The 13,523-nt window shown below is 33.5% G+C and overlaps 1 protein-coding gene across 6 annotated transcripts in view; it reads left to right on the forward strand.

Moving 5' to 3' along the window:
• Positions 1-13,523, forward strand: part of LOC137650790 (uncharacterized) — a 1,003,893-nt gene that overhangs the window by 977,914 nt on the left and 12,456 nt on the right. For 2 of the 6 annotated variants that reach the window (XM_068383954.1, XM_068383962.1), the window contains exons 6-7: positions 464-669; positions 2,725-2,791. In XM_068383954.1, the coding sequence (XP_068240055.1) occupies positions 464-669; positions 2,725-2,780 (262 nt within the window). In that variant the 3' untranslated portion in view covers positions 2,781-2,791. The remainder of the gene's footprint in view (positions 1-463; positions 670-2,724; positions 2,792-13,523) is intronic. The other 4 variants (XM_068383946.1, XM_068383952.1, XM_068383967.1 and 1 more) reach the window with 2 other exon arrangements.

Raw genomic sequence — 13,523 nt, forward strand, 5'->3', positions numbered from 1 at the left:
GCCCATACAGTTTGTTGGAGCCTATAATGGAGCATTGCCATTCACTATATCTGTAATTCCTTTTTTCAACTGTCAATTCCCTCTTTGGACTTACAAAATCTTTTAATCATTTACTGTTTTTGCAGCTACGAGAAGACAAGACATTGAGAGACTGAAAGACTGCCATAGACTACTAACACTTCTTGCCTCCCTGATTCAGGGCTAATAACCATCTAGTACTTTGCAGGTCTAATTTCAGATGAAGCATGAAATATCAGGCATTAGGTAGTGCTATAAGACTTTGTCAGAAGTTGACCTGGGGAGATGTTGAATGAGATTTACAATACGAATGAGTCTCGTTCACTCAGAGCACATAAACGTTGAGTGTCAGCAGTTTTCCACTGTCATTGTTTGCTTGTGTGCCCCCTTTTTCTATGTGTCTGTAATTAGATCCAGATCTGATGGCTGGCGGTTCATCTTGCAGAGCCCGCTTCCGAGAGAACCGATCGATCTTCAACACCCCCAACCCCCGCCTGATGAACGCCTCGCTGTTCAAAGACAGTAAGTTGCTGAGTCCTGCCCGCGGAGAACGGCGGGGGTCTCGGGCCAGCGTGCGAGCCCCTTCCCGGGCCGCCTCAGTCACTTCAGTCAACGCTGCTACTCGGTCTCCCAATGGCTCTCTGGCCAAAGGTTAGAGTCGTTGGGGAGTGGTTAGTCCCCCCTTCTATTCTCTCTCTCCCTTTCCCCCCATACCCACACTTACATAACACACATCTTGTACCAACTGTCCCTGCGCCCCGGAGAGCCTGCCTTTTTAGGGGCTTGTTTGGTTACTGGTGCTGCAAAGTGGAATTTAATCTGTAAGGTCTAGTGCTAGAAAGAGATTGGGTAGGACTTGTTAACAGAATTCTGGCAGATCTTGTATGCTTGCTGTATGTGTTTATATGAGAGATTTTAGACATAGATTTTACAGATGTGTTAGTAAGGCCATGTGAGATATTTGGTGTGCTAATAAGGGCATGTGAGATTGTCTGTATATATTTTAAGAAGTAAATGTATGTATTCGCGTGTGAGGTTCTAAGTGTTCTTTTAAGAGATGTTATAAATTATCAACTTTTCTGTATGAAAAATATCCTTAGAAAAATAGTAAAATTTTAATAATGTACAGTATTTGTGCAATACTCTGAGGGATTGAATGATTAATTATTGTAAATTCTAACATATGAGGAACTTAGTCGACTTTGGAATGGATGGTTTTATAAATAATTTTTACGTGGTTTGGATGTAAGTGGCTTCTGGAGTGCTAGTTGTCAAAAAGGTCTAATAATTATTTTCCCTTGATGCTCATGTTTAAATTAAAACTGATCCCGTCCTTTTTCTTCACTTCTGAATGCGTACTGTAGATCCAAGTAGTTTATCAAAGACATTAGTACGAAATTATGTTGCCCTTTACATTAAGAGTACTTGCCTTGATCATTTCAATTGAGAGTAGTTTTTCCAGTAACGGTTGCTGAACAGATGAAAATTTAATCAGATGACCCCTTATCATTGTTATTATCATTTTTAGTAGTAGTAGTAGTAGTAGTAGTAGTAGTAGTAATAGTAGTAGCAGTAGTAGTACTTGTAGTAGTAGTAATAGTAGTAATAGTAGCCCATGTTCGAGATTTTTGCCGTAAGGATGAATCAGGTAACAATGAATATTTCTTAGTAATATATGTGAAGTGAGAGAAGTGTGATGTAAATTACGCGTGAGTATGTATTTGTGTGTGTGTGTTTGTGTGCTGTTACATAATTCCTTAGGAAGCTGTGTGTGATGTATAATTATTGCCACAAGTAACAACTGTACCTAGTTAAGTTTGAAGCATGTTTTGGAATCTCTTTCCTTCTGCCTTATGTAATAGAGGCATTAAACTTGTCTATTTTTTCTATTTTTAAGGTAGATAGAAAATTAGAATTTTTAAGAATATTTGCTATGCTTATAATAACGAAGGTTACCAAATTTTGCATTTTTTTTTTACCAAATAAGGGTACCTATAAGAACACTTCTGATTCGCTTTCGTATATTTCATAAAATTTGATCATGTGAATTTTTATTTTCAATATTGAGAATAATGTTATTGAAGATGGCAAGTTTAAACCGAGCTTCATGAGAGCAGATTCATTCCTTTAGACTTACAGATTCTATTGTACTTTTCATAAATCCCACCAGTGACCAAGCAGGGTTTTTGATCTGTCTATAGAATGGTTACTTCTTGGTTTTCTATTCTTTATAGAAAAAAAAGTCTCTGGCAGTGAGTTTTCGAAATATGTCGTTTATAGAATCATCCATTTGAAGAGTATAATGTAATACCAGTAGGTCAGTCATTTTTTCTATTGAAGAGAAAAGTTTGTATCCGAATCGAGATATATATATATATATATATATATATATATATATATATATATATATATATATATATACATATATATATATATATATATATATATATTTATATATATATATATATATATATATGATATATATATCAAACTTTAGATTTTGATCAAGTTCGAGAAAAGTTCAGTAACTTTGATTGGAGGAGAATAGTCATGCTCATTATTAAATGCTGTAAATACGTATTGGATCTGGTCATGAGAGGTTGACTGCTTAATTTACTATCTCTTGCATTAGAAATGTCCAGAATGTATCACTGGACGGATAGCCTCTGGAGACATCTGGAACACAAAGATATGGTTTCTTTACAGCTGAGAAAGAGGGTTTGGCATCTCAACACATAGAAAAAAAGGCTGTGTATGTTTAGGAAGGATGAAGGTATATTTTTTTCTTAGGTCTCGGAACCAAGAAAAAAAAATTTACATTTTCAGCATGATAATAGGTCACTTCTTAACGTGTCTCTGGAATGGTATTTTTGCTTACGTTTGCAAAACTACAGATTTTGATGTTATGGAATACTGTACAACTGTACACACCACGAATAAATATGACAGATTTCATCCAGAGGAGAAGCTTTTTTTGAGAGAGAATTGTGGGAATAGGAATTACATAGATGTAGCTTTTAATTACATTTCTTAGGGACATATTAATTGTGTAGCTTCGAATTAAATTTCTAAGGTAAATTCTAGTCGTGTAGCTTTGAATTAAATTTCTTAGGGACATAATAATCGTGTAGCTTCGAATTAAATTTCTAAGGAAAATACTAGTCGTGTAGCTTTGAATTAAATTTCTTAGGGAACTACTAGTCGTGTAGCTTTGAATTACATTTCTCAGGGGCATACTAATTGTGAAGATTTAGATTACATTTCTCACATTTCTCAGGGAAATACGAGTCGTGTAGCTTTGAATTACATTTTTTACGAAAATGCTAGTCGTGTAGCTTTGAATTACTTTTTTAGGGAAATACCAGTCGTATACCTTTGAATTACATTTCTCAGGGACATGATAATTGTGTAGCCTTGAGTTACATTTCCTAGGGACATAATAATTCTGTAGCTTTGAATTATATATCTCAGGGACATACTAGTCTAGTAGCTTTGAAATACATTTATCAGGGACATACTAATTGTGTAGCCCTAAGTTACATTTCCTAGGGACAGACATACTAATTGTGTAGACTTGAATTGCATATCTTAGGGACATACTAATTGTGTAGCTTTGAATTACACTTTTTATGGATATACTAACTGTGTAGCTTTGAATCTGCATTTCTCAGGGACATACTAATTGTGTACCCTTGAATTACATTCTTAGAGGCTTACTAATTGTGCAATCTTCAATTACATTTCTTAGGGCCAAACTAATTAGGTAGCTTTAAATTACATTTCATAGGGACATACTAATTATGTAGCTTCGAATTACATTTCCCAGGGACTTTTGATTACAGAATATTTGTATCATATTTTGGGCTGTTTACTTAGATTTTTAGATCAGATCTTTTTACATTATATGTTAAATGTTAGTAAAGCTTAGATACAGTAAAATAGGTATTGAATACAGATATTAGATTATTTTGAATTTGGAGAAAAACCAGAATTTAGAAAAAAAAAATTTATTTGGAGAAAAACTGAATTTTTAACAAATGTATTTTGAATTTAGAGAAAAAATTACATTTAAAAAAATTATTTTTATTTCGGAGAAAACAAAATTTTGAATAAAATATTTTGAATTTAGAGAAAAACTTGATTTTTTCAAAAGGATTTTCGTTCCAAAATTTTTTCATACCATGGCACTATGTTTGATTTTATACATAATGCATATAAAATTATTAAATATTTTCATTATAGATACAGCACGGTTCTACAAATGGGGAGGACGCTTCTTTTTAAAGGGATTAAAAAAAAATAAACTCAGGAAGTCGTCAGTTGGTACCATTTATTTCGAAGTCAACTCAGACGTTTTGGGTTTTTCTTGACTGGTCGAGCAGAGTAGTCAATTGGGGAAAAAATATTTCCCACGGACAACCCTGGCAGGATGAATAAATAAATAACCTTATTTTTGAGCAAATGTCTCACATTCTGTGTTTGTGTGTGGATAGGGAGCACAGTGTTCAAAATGTTAAAACTTTTCAGTTCATCCCAAATTACCACAGCAAAATTGGCAGGCCACACTCAGTCTGTTTATTTTAGACATTTATTTATGGCTTTCATGTTTGCCCTTTTTTATATTTATATACCTTTAATGTTTGCAGACGTATCAAAGAGATTTTAAAGCATATTTTGACCCTATTCTTTGCCCTTTCTGGCTGTGTATATACATATATATCTCTAGTTGTTTCCCTTTGGAAAACTCTCTTCTCTTTTTGTTAAGATACTCGCAGATGAAGAATGCCTGATTATAAGTGTTATATACCCAATCGTTTGACCTACTCTCCATTTCAACCTCTATAGAGCCTGCCCTTCTAATCTGAATTTGTGGCATGAGCATGCTAAGTCAGCCTGCGAGTCCAAAGCATCATGTATAAGCCAAGGAAATTATATTTGTATTCCAGAAGAAATTAATCTACTGTCAGTATAATCAAGCAAATCGAACTAGCTTTCTTGAAACCTTTTCAATTACTTTGGCCATTGAAAGACGTAATTATATTTGTATTCCAGAAAAATTGATATTACTCTCAATATAATAAAGCAAATCGAACTAGCTTTCTTGAAACCTTTTCAATTACTTTGGGCATTGAAAGACAATTATATTTGTATTCCATAAGTAATTAATCTACTGTCAGTATAATCAAACAAATAGAACTAGCTTTCTTGAAACCTTTTCAATTACTTTGATTACTTTGGGCATTGAAAGATGTAATTATATCTGTATTCCAGAAGAAATTGATATTACTTTCAATATAATCAAGCAAATCGAACTAGCTTTCTTGAAACCTTTTCATTTACTTAGGGCATTGAAAGACGTAATTATATTTGTATACCAGTTGAAATTAATATTACTGTCAGTATAATCAAGCAAATGTAACTAGTTTTCTTGAAACCTTTTCAATTCCTTTGGGCATTGAATGACGTAATTATATTTGTATTCCAGAAGAAATTAATCTTACTATCAGTATAATCAAGCAAATCTAACTAGCTTTCTTCAAACCTTTTCAATTACTTTGGGCATTGAAAGACGTAATTATATTTGTATTCCCGAAGAAATTGATGTTACTCTGAATATAATCAAGCAAATCTAACTAGCTTTCTTGAAACCTTTTCAATTACTTTGGGCATTGAAAGACGAAATTATATTTCCATTCCAGAAGAAATTGATATTACTATCAATATTGTCAAGAAAATCTAACTAGCTTTCTTGAAACCTTTTCAATTACTTTGGGCATTGAAAGACGTAATTATATTTGTATTCCAGAAGAAATTGATATTACTCTCAATATAATCAAGCAAATATAACTAGCTTTCTTGAAACCTTTTCAATTACTTTGTGCAAAGAAAGGATAATTATATGATTTAGATAGTTACCAATTAGAAAGTGTTTTTTTTTTTTGTTTTTTTTTTTAATATAAACTGTGAAAGTGCTATTTTGTATTAATAAGTGCAGCGAAGAAATGCATTCGTTCAAGTTTATTTATTAACAAGAGAATATATGACACTGATAACATGTAATAAAGAAATGTATATCAAATGTAACTTTAGTCAATATAGGCGAAGCAAAAAAGGGGGCTTAGTAAAAAGATCCGTAGAATATCTAGATTATTTATAAAAGATGTAAATGATTTATCCGTTTTGCAAGTAGTATTTTTTACTTTAGTTTGGCAGGGGTTGAATATATATGAAATTAACGCATCCTGTAGCATTTGGGTTATGCTAAGCCATATTAATTATCATACAGTAGGCCTATAAACTTTGAGAATATATAGGAGCTCCTTTAAAGAATGGAGAATTTTGAGATAGGTGGCCGATGTGGTAACGTCCCTGACTGGTGAACGCCAGACTGGGGTTCGAGTCCCGCTCAAACTTGTTGCTTTCTTTGGTTGCTGCAACCTCACCATCCTTGTGAGCTCAAGATGGGGTGTTTGGGGAGCCTATAGGTCTATCTGCTGAGTCATCAGCAACCATTGCCTGGCCCTCCTTGGTCTTAGCTTGGGTGGAGAGGGGCCTTGGACGCTGATCATATGTATATATGGTCAGTCTCTAGAGCATTGTCCTACTTGGTAGGGCAATGTCACTTTCCAGCAGTTACAATTAAATGTTGAGAAAAAGTAATTAAATTCCTTATACTGCAATTAGAATATTTTCAGTAATAATGACCTTTTATATTGTGATGCCAGATTGCAAAAATCGAACAGACTACTTTCATAATATCCATATTTGAAGCAAATTAAATTATATCGAATATGACCTCGCACTGTTGAGAACTCTTAATTGTTCGTCACTGTTTATCAGGATTCTTAGAAATCCTATTCAGACTTGTATTAAGGATCTTGTGAGGATCTGATTTTTTAGTAACAATTATATAATCTTGGTAGATGTTTTAAGGAACTTCTTTAATGGATATGAATTTTTATTAACAATTATATAATCTTGGTAGATGTTTCAAGGAATTTTTTATAAGGATCTGAATTTTTAGTAACAATTATATAATCTTGGTAGATGTTTTAAGGAACTTCTTTAATGGATATGAATTTTTATTAACAATTATATAATCTTGGTAGATGTTCTAAGGAACTTTTTATAAGGATCTGAATTTTTAGTAACAATTATATAATCTTGGTAGATGTTTTAAGGAACTTTTTATAAGGATCTGAATTTTTAGTAACAATTATATAATCTTGGTAGATGTTTTAAGGAACTTTTTATAAGGATCTGAATTTTTAGTAACAATTATATAATCTTGGTAGATGTTTTAAGGAACTTTTTATAAGGATCTGAATTTTTAGTAACAATTATATAATCTTGGTAGATGTTTTAAGGAACTTTTTATAAGGATCTGAATTTTTATTAACAATTATATAATCTTGGTAGATGTTTTAAGGAACTTTTTATAAGGATCTGAATTTTTATTAACAATTATATAATCTTGGTAGATGTTTTAAGGAACTTTTTATAAGGATCTGAATTTTTATTAACAATTATATAATCTTGGTAGATGTTTTAAGGAACTTTTAAAAGGATCTGAATTTTTAGTAACAATTATATAATCTTGGTAGATGTTTTAAGGAACTTTTTATAAGGATCTGAATTTTTATTAACAATTATATAATCTTGGTAGATGTTTTAAGGAACTTTTAAAAGGATCTGAATTTTTAGTAACAATTATATAATCTTGGTAGATGTTTTAAGGAACTTTTTATAAGGATCTGAATTTTTATTAACAATTATATAATCTTGGTAGATGTTTTAAGGAACTTTTAAAAGGATCTGAATTTTTAGTAACAATTATATAATCTTGGTAGATGTTTTAAGGAACTTTTTATAAGGATCTGAATTTTTAGTAACAATTATATAATCTTGGTAGATGTTTTAAGGAACTTTTTATAAGGATCTGAATTTTTAGTAACAATTATATAATCTTGGTAGATGTTTTAAGGAACTTTTTATAAGGATCTGAATTTTTAGTAACAATTATATAATCTTGGTAGATGTTTTAAGGAACTTTTTATAAGGATCTGAATTTTTAGTAACAATTATATAATCTTGGTAGATGTTTTAAGGAACTTTTTATAAGGATCTGAATTTTTATTAACAATTATATAATCTTGGTAGATGTTTTAAGGAACTTTTTATAAGGATCTGAATTTTTATTAACAATTATATAATCTTGGTAGATGTTTTAAGGAACTTTTAAAAGGATCTGAATTTTTAGTAACAATTATATAATCTTGGTAGATGTTTTAAGGAACTTTTTATAAGGATCTGAATTTTTATTAACAATTATATAATCTTGGTAGATGTTTTAAGGAACTTTTAAAAGGATCTGAATTTTTAGTAACAATTATATAATCTTGGTAGATGTTTTAAGGAACTTTTTATAAGGATCTGAATTTTTAGTAACAATTATATAATCTTGGTAGATGTTTTAAGGAACTTTTTATAAGGATCTGAATTTTTATTAACAATTATATAATCTTGGTAGATGTTTTAAGGAACTTTTTATTAAGATCGGAATTTTCAGTAACAATTATATAATCTTGGTAGATGTTTTAAGGAACCTTTTATAAAGATCTGAATTTTTAGTAACAGTTATATAATCTTGGTAGATGTTTTAAGGAACTTTTTATAAGGATCTGAATTTTTAGTAACAATTATATAATCTTGGTAGATGTTTTAAGGAACTTTTTATAAGGATCTGAATTTTTAGTAACAATTATATAATCTTGGCAAAGGTTTTAAGTGTGGTAGAACTAAACATTAGCAATTCATCAATTTTGTTTCAATGAGCAGCAAGTTATTTTTTTCATTCATTGTAAGCATGTGTAAATAAGCAAGATTCTAATAGGAATAATTATGTTAATATATGGAAAACTGCATTTGAATCCTTGCAATAAGAAGCTGTCTACCTCTTGTAGTATTATATATATATATATATATATATATATATATATATATATATATATATATATATATATATATATAGTCATTCCGTAGACATTAAGGACCAAAGTTTCTCGAATGCTAAAATTGTAACCAAACCATATCCTTTCCATTAATTTTTTCCTTATGTTTCAGCACTCACTCTCTCATGACTTAGACATGAGGTACTGCAGCACAAAGCAATTAGCATTACGTCGCTAGGTAAAGATTGATAAACGTTAGGAGTGGAAGTAGAAACTGAAAATGTGTACGTCATGTTTACCAAGGTCTCTCTGAATGGTCTTTCTTGTCCATCGTTTGCCAGAATCAAATGTTTTTCTGTACGTGTCTTTTCCCTTTTAATATTAGTTTTCGTCTTGTTATCTCTCTCTCTCTCTCTCTCTCTCTCTCTCTCTCTCTCTCTCTCTCTCTCTCTCTCTCTCTCTCTCTCTCTCTCTCGTTTCTATATTATTACCCCTTTAATTTGTTAATAAATTATTTTGAATAGTACTTGTGAATTTGTAAAGTTCTTTCGTCTGAAAATTATGGACTTTCTCTCTCTCTCTCTCTCTCTCTCTCTCTCTCTCTCTCTCTCTCTCTCTCTCTCTCTCTCTCTCTCTCTCTCGTTTTCATATTACCCCTCCTTTAATTTGTTAATAAATTATTTTGAATAGTACTTGGAAATTTGTTGTTTTAACTGGTAATTCTCTCTCTCTCTCTCTCTCTCTCTCTCTCTCTCTCTCTCTCTCTCTCTCTCTCTCTCTCTCTCCTAGGTCTTGAATTTTTTTTTAGTTTTCCTCGATTTTTTTTCATGACCATTTTCTTTTCAGTTTTCCTCTCTCATTTTCTTATGACTCCTGCGTTATATTTTTTACATTTTTCCCTATTCTAATTTTTGCTTTTATTTTCTCAATTAATTAATATAACCTGATTATAATAATTTACCCCACTTCTGATTATATAACTTCTCAACTTCATTACAATTTTATAACTTTTTATTGGGAATTAAGTTTATCATTATTTCTTTCCTGATTTGTTTCTGCTTTATTGTATTCTTTTCATCTATTTCCCCCGACTTCTTTATCTAATCTTTCATTTTCCCTTTGCGGTCGTCTTTCTTCTTTTTCTTCTTGGATTGTTTTATTGTCATTTTTACTTTCGCTTTTATCTCGTGGTACAGTTTACTTTAAATAATATTTATTTATTTATTTATTTTGTCGTAACTGAATCTTTATCTTTTCACATTTTGGATTCTTTTTTTACTTTTTCCTTCCTTGACTGCATTGAACATTTTCTTCATATCAGTTACTTTTCCATTATCATGATAACTCTCTCTCTCTCTCTCTCTCTCTCTCTCTCTCTCTCTCTCTCTCTCTCTCTCTCTCTCTCTCTCTCCTTTTTCTTAATCTTCCTTATTGTTCCTCTCTCTCTCTCTCTCTCTCTCTCTCTCTCTCTCTCTCTCTCTCTCTCTCTCTCTCTCCCTTTTCTTAATCTTCCTTATTGTTCCTCTCTCTCTCTCTCTCTCTCTCTCTCTCTCTCTCTCTCTCTCTCTCTCTCCTAGGTCTTGTATGTTATTAGAAGCTCCTCTTGTCTTCCTTCTGCTCCAATTGCTTTGTTCTTCACCCCTCCTTGTCATCCCTTTTAAAGATTTGTTCCTTTCTTTCCCTTCCTACTGGTTTGTTCCCCACTTGCCCGTTCCATCTGTTTTCTCTACTTTATTCTTCACCTTTCCTTTCCATCTCTCTTCTATATTCTTTACCTTTTCCTTCGCATCTCTGCTGTGTTCTTCACCTTTCCTTCCCATCTCTGCTGTGTTCTTCACTTTTCCTTTCCATCTCTGCTTTGTTCTTCACCTTTCCTTCCCATCTCTGCTTTGTTCTTCACCTTTCCTTCCCATGTCTGCTTTGTTTTTCACTTTTCCTTCCCATCTCTGCTGTGTTCTTCACTTTTCCTTCCCATCTCTGCTTTGTTCTTCACCTTTCCCTCCCATCTCTGCTTTGTTCTTCACCTTTCCTTCCCATCTCTACTTTGTTCTTCACCTTTCCTTCCCATCTCTGCTTTGTTCTTCACCTTACCTTCCCATCTCTGCTTTGTTCTTCACCTTTCCTTCCCATCTATGCTTTGTTCTTGACCTTTCCTTCCCACCTCTGCTTTGTTTTTCATCTTTTCTTCCCATGTATCTGCTTTGTTCTTCACCTTTCCTTCCCATCTCTGCTTTGTTCTTCACCTTTCCTTTACATCTTTGCTTTGTTCTTCACCTTTCTTTCCCATCTCTGCTTTGTTCTTCACCTTTCCTTCCCATCTCTGCTTTGTTCTTCACCTTTCCTTCCCATCTCTGCTTTGTTCTTCACCTTTCTTTCCCATCTCTGCTTTGTTTTTCACCTTTCCTTCCCATCTCTGCTTGGTTCTTCTCCTTTCCTTCCCATCTCTGCTTTGTTGTTCACCTTTCCTTCCCATCTTTGCTTTGTTCTTCACCTTTCCTTCCCATCTCTGCTTTGTTCTTCACCTTTCTTTCCCATCTCTGCTTTGTTCTTCACCTTTCCTTCCAATCTCTGCTTTGTTCGTCACCTTTTCTTCCCATTTCTGCTTTGTTCTTCACCTTTCCTTCCCATATCTGCTTTGTTCTTCACCGTTCCTTCCCATTTTTGCTTTGTTCTTCACCTTTCCTTCCCATCTCTGCTTTGTTCTTCACCTTTCCTTCCCATGTATCTGCTTAGTTCTTCACCTTTCCTTCCCATCTCTTCTTTGTTCTTCACGCCTCCCTCCCATCTCTCTGCTTTGCCCTTCACCTTTCCTTCCCTTCTTTCTGCTTTGTTCTTCACCTTTCCCCTCCCATCTCTCTCCTTTGTCCTTGACCTTTCCTTCCCATCTCGGCTTTGTTCTTCACCCCCTCCCATCTTCTGCTTTGCCCTTCACCTTTCCTTCCCTTCTTTCTGCTTTGTTCTTCCCCATTCTCTTCCCATCTCTCTCCTTCCTATCTCTGTTTTGTTCTTCACCTTTCTTTCCCATCTCTACTTTGTTCTTCACATTTCCTTCCCATCTCTGCTTTGTTCTTCACGCCTCCCTCCCATCTCTCTGCTTTGCCCGTCACATTTCCTTCCCTTCTTTCTGCCTTGTTCTTCACCTTTCCCTTTCCATCTCTCTCCTTTGTCCTTCACCTTTCTCCCATCTCGGCTTTGTTCTTCACCCCCCTCCCATCTCTCTGCTTTGCCCTTTACCTTTCCTTCCCTTCTTTCTGCTTTGTTCTTCCCCTTTCCCTTCCCATCTCTCTCCTTCCTATCTCTGTTTTGTTCTTCACCTTTCTTTCCCATCTTTACTTTGTTCTTCACATTTCCTTCCCATTTCTGCTTTGTTCTTCACGCCTCCCTCCCATCTCTCTGCTTTGCCCGTCACATTTCCTTCCCTTCTTTCTGCCTTGTTCTTCACCTTTCCCTTTCCATCTCTCTCCTTTGTCCTTCACCTTTCCTTCCCATCTCGGCTTTGTTCTTCACCCCCCTCCTATCTCTCTGCTTTGCCCTTCACCTTTCCTTCCCTTCTTTCTGCCTTGTTCCTCACCTTTCCCTTTCCATCTCTCTCCTTTGTCCTTCACCTTTCCTTCCCATCTTGGCTTTGTTCTTCACGCCCCTCCCATCTCTCTGCTTTGCCCTTCACCTTTCCTTCCCTTCTTTCTGCTTTGTTCTTCACCTTTCCTTTCCCATCTCTCTCCTTTGTCCTTCACCTTTCCTTCCCATCTCAGCTTTGTTCTTCACCTTCCCCTCCCTCCTATTTCTACTTAGTTCTTCACCTTTCCTTCCCTTCTCTTATTTCTACTTTGTTCTTCACCCATCTTTCTGCTTCGTACTTCACCTGTTGATCGCTTCTCTTCGCTTCCTCCTTCCTTTTTTTCCTTTCCTTTCCTTCCCTTCTCGCGTTCTTCTCAGGCCAAACTTTCCAACTCCTCTAACATCACCCATCTCCACAAACCTCTCATTTAGGAACAGATCTTTCGATCAGAACCTTTGAGTGTCTCGAGATACGACTCAATGGCCTCCTTATACGACTCCATCTCTTCTTTTTTTATACTCTTCTTATTTAATCGTCTTAATTGCGTTTATTTATCGTTCCCCTTAACCTTTTTATTTATACATTTCTTGTTTTTTACCTTTTTTATTTCTTATTTTGTCCTTTTTATATTTATATTTCTTTTTTATTTAATGGTCGTAAATGTGTTTATTTTTCATTCCCCTAAACCTTTATCTATCTATACTTTCGGTTTTATTTTTTTTCCTTTTTTATTTCTTTTTATACTATTCTTATTTAGTCGTCTTAATTGTGTTTATTTTTCATTCCCCTTAACCTTTTAATTTATACATTTCTTGTTTTTTACTTTTTTTATTTCTTGGTTTGTCCTTTTTATATTTATACTTTTTTCATTTAATCGTCTTAATTGTGTTTATTTTTATATGCCTTTTATCATTTTCTATTTATACTTTTATTACCTTTTACCTTTTTCTTCATTTCTTGTTCTGGACCTCTTTTTTTATATTCTTCTTATTTAA

The sequence above is a fragment of the Palaemon carinicauda genome, chromosome 1, assembly GCF_036898095.1.
Source record: "Palaemon carinicauda isolate YSFRI2023 chromosome 1, ASM3689809v2, whole genome shotgun sequence".
In the NCBI taxonomy this organism is placed as follows: Eukaryota; Metazoa; Arthropoda; class Malacostraca; order Decapoda; family Palaemonidae; genus Palaemon; species Palaemon carinicauda.